This window comes from Epinephelus moara, chromosome 18 (assembly GCF_006386435.1).
Source record: "Epinephelus moara isolate mb chromosome 18, YSFRI_EMoa_1.0, whole genome shotgun sequence".
NCBI lineage: Eukaryota > Metazoa > Chordata > Actinopteri > Perciformes > Serranidae > Epinephelus > Epinephelus moara.
This window is the reverse complement of record NC_065523.1, coordinates 35632283-35635238: the sequence shown is the minus strand read 5'-3', so window position 1 is coordinate 35635238 and position 2956 is coordinate 35632283. Positions and strand designations below refer to the sequence as shown.

General features: G+C 45.6%; 1 protein-coding gene across 2 annotated transcripts in view; it reads right to left on the bottom strand.

Moving 5' to 3' along the window:
* The window catches only part of smarca4a (SWI/SNF related, matrix associated, actin dependent regulator of chromatin, subfamily a, member 4a), a 22365-nt gene that overhangs the window by 1741 nt on the left and 17668 nt on the right, over positions 1-2956 (bottom strand). For both annotated transcript variants that reach the window (XM_050069200.1, XM_050069201.1), the window contains exons 27-33: positions 1902-1979; positions 1592-1810; positions 1236-1498; positions 833-938; positions 619-720; positions 377-509; positions 146-285 (exon numbers count right to left, since the gene is read on the bottom strand). In XM_050069200.1, coding sequence (XP_049925157.1) covers positions 146-285; positions 377-509; positions 619-720; positions 833-938; positions 1236-1498; positions 1592-1810; positions 1902-1979 — 1041 coding nt within the window. The remainder of the gene's footprint in view (positions 1-145; positions 286-376; positions 510-618; positions 721-832; positions 939-1235; positions 1499-1591; positions 1811-1901; positions 1980-2956) is intronic.

Genomic DNA, 2956 nt, shown 5'->3' with positions numbered 1-2956 from the left:
GAGGGAACCAGGGCGACGTTTTACCATTTAACACAAAGGCAAAGAGAGCATCTTTAATTTAGCATCATCAGTGTTTCAATCAGATAAAGTATGTTCAGTCTTTGACCTGTTGCCTCTCAGTGGGATGTTGTTTCCTGTATCTCACCTCTTCCTGTTCCTCCTCGCTGTCATCGTCGCTCACCACAGGTTTAGCCCGGGCACCGCGGCCCCTCCGTCGTTGTCCTTTTCCTCCTCGCTCTCCTTTCTCTTTCCGGCTCAGCTTGATCTTCACCTTCACTGAACGAGCTGACAGAGACCAAACATCATGAACACACTCAGGGTAAACGTGCCCCTCCCCTCAGCCTGTCACACAAAACACTGCCACTCTGACACTCACATTCAGACTCAGAGCCTTCGTCTACATCGTCCTCCTCCTCCTCACTTTCCTCTCCTTCGCTCTCGTCATCCTTCTCAATCTTCTGTCTCACGCTGGTAAAGACAGACTGCAGCACGATGGAGTCCTCGTAGATCTGGAACACAAACAGATTATAACTGTTCTGTTGAGCATTTTCCATTGTTCCTACTGACTTCTTGTAAATGCACTGGTGTGTGTGTGTGTGTGTGTCCTCGTTAACTCACCAGAGACCCCTCCAGGTTAAAAGTCTGGGCGTTTTGACACAGCAGCATCACGTCCTTCTCCAGGTCGTTCAGGCTGCGGTACTTATGGCTCCTGATCCTCTCCTGATGGAAGGAGGAGGGAACAAACAGTAGATGATCAGATGAGAACGCACAGAGGAATAACAGGCAACAACCTCAACATACAGAGCAGGTATGTGTCGCTTTATGTCCTCACCTTGATCTTCCTGAAGTCCACTGGTTTGCGGATGAGCTCGTAGTACTCAGGCAGCTCTTTACGTGAAGGCAGCTGGATGAAGACTTCGCTCAGCTGTCGGCCGTTACTGCAGACACATGAAAGAAGCTGGATTCTTAGCAAGGGCGTAAGGATCATTGATGTATATTGATGCATTTATTCAGTTATCTAATATCATTGACGCTAAGTGAAAACATCGATATGTGGCATCACTTTTAGGATACGCTTTTATTGTGAAATTCCCGATGCTTATCTGTGCCACCATCTAACACTACTTTTTCTTGTGTGTTCTTCAGATCTCAGTGACAATCATATTTATAATATCCGACAGTTCTTCTGGATGGCGTCACTGAGGGTGACGTAACCTCTCCGGTAAAGTCCTCACCCGTCTTTGTATTTGATGACAGCATCAACGATCTTCTTCATCTTCTTGGTGAGAGACAGAGGGTTGGGAGAGAGCTTCTCGGCAGGCGGGCGACCTCGCTTCTTTGCTTTCTTCACCTCCTCGTCTTTGTCCCGCCCTCGGCCACTGCTGGAGCTGGGTGTGGCCGGGCCGCCGTCGTGGTCGCGGTCTCTCTTCCGCTTTCTGGTCGTCTTTTTGTGACGCACTTCCTCTTCGATGTCCTCCAGATTTCCCTCTTCGATGGCCTGTGGTTAAGAGAGATAATCAATGAGGTTAATCAAGTCAAAACTTATTTTATACTGATTCATGTTCAACATCTAAACATGAGTACATCCCACCTTGAGCCACTGTTTCTCAGTCAGCGAGTCGCTGTAGTCCACTTCCTTACGCTGGCGGGATCCTCTGCCAAACATCTTCTCCTCCTCCTCTTCGCAGGTTAGCCTCTCAACCTCAGCGTCGTCTTTCAGAATCCAGCTGGGCATATCGTCCTCCTCCATCAGACGGGGTTTCCTCTTAGGGTTGCGGGCCTCCTCGCGGCGTCTGTCTAGATCCATACGCTGGAATTAAAAAAAAAAAAAAAAAAAGCAGCCAGGGATTAGTGGAGACAGATAATGAAATTAAAAAGTTTCCAAAGGAGCTGGGACTGACCATGAACTGTTCAAACTCCTCTTCACTTCTGGCGATCATCTGATTGACGGTCTCATCGTCGGGCACTTCATCCTCCTCCTGCAGACAAATGAGACGAGTGAGTGACGAGAGACCGACGGCAGATTTCTGTGGCACCTCAGAGCCACGTCCCTGACCTAATGATTCTCACTCACACAAAAGAAGGAAAGTAACTCAGTGCATACTTTTGTTTAATACGGGGTGTCACGATTTTCATTGTTAATTGATTTAAAGAGCTTCAATTTTAATCATCAAAATCAAAAGCAGGATTGACGATTCTCCCTGTATATTAATTTATTCTTCCGTTTTCGGACCCAGCACAGCGACGTGAAACCTAACCTTTCTGTAACATGGGTAGGTTAACATCTACAGACACAGCAGCCTGAGTAAGGGATAAAGTTAACAATCGCCAGCTGATTCGGGCAAAATAAATGCCTACAAGGTGATCAAGACCCAACGGTGGAAGCCCCTTTTTTATATATATAGAAAAAAAAGTAGCAGATACAGTGTGGGTAACATACTTAGCAAATTATATATTGACAGGAAATATGAATTTAAAATTTAAGGATTATGTTAACTTGTTGTGGGTGTTATTAAATCACAGAGACTATGATGAGCTAAAAATAGATTTTTGATGATAAAAACATGACAAAATGTGTTTAGTTTTTGTTGACGAGACCAGAGTATTTCCTATTCCAATAACGCTACGACCTCTCACTATTTACTGGTGAATAGCAGTAAATAGTCTGCATCAGGATGTTTCGCTAGCCTGCAAAACACTCACATCGGAGCCGTTGGTGAGAGTCATGAGCTGTAGTTCAGCAGTCAATAAGGACACGAGTTTAAACCTCCAGCTGTCTCATCTTACTATATACTGATGAAAACTGTGTGTGTGTGTCTGTTCCACGTTTTTCTCCTCACTGACTTGGTCAATCCATGTGAAATTTGGCACAGTGGTAGAGGGTCATGGGAGGATGCCAATGAAGCAATATTACATCAATTGGCCAAAGGGGGGCGCTATAGCAACCGATTGAAAT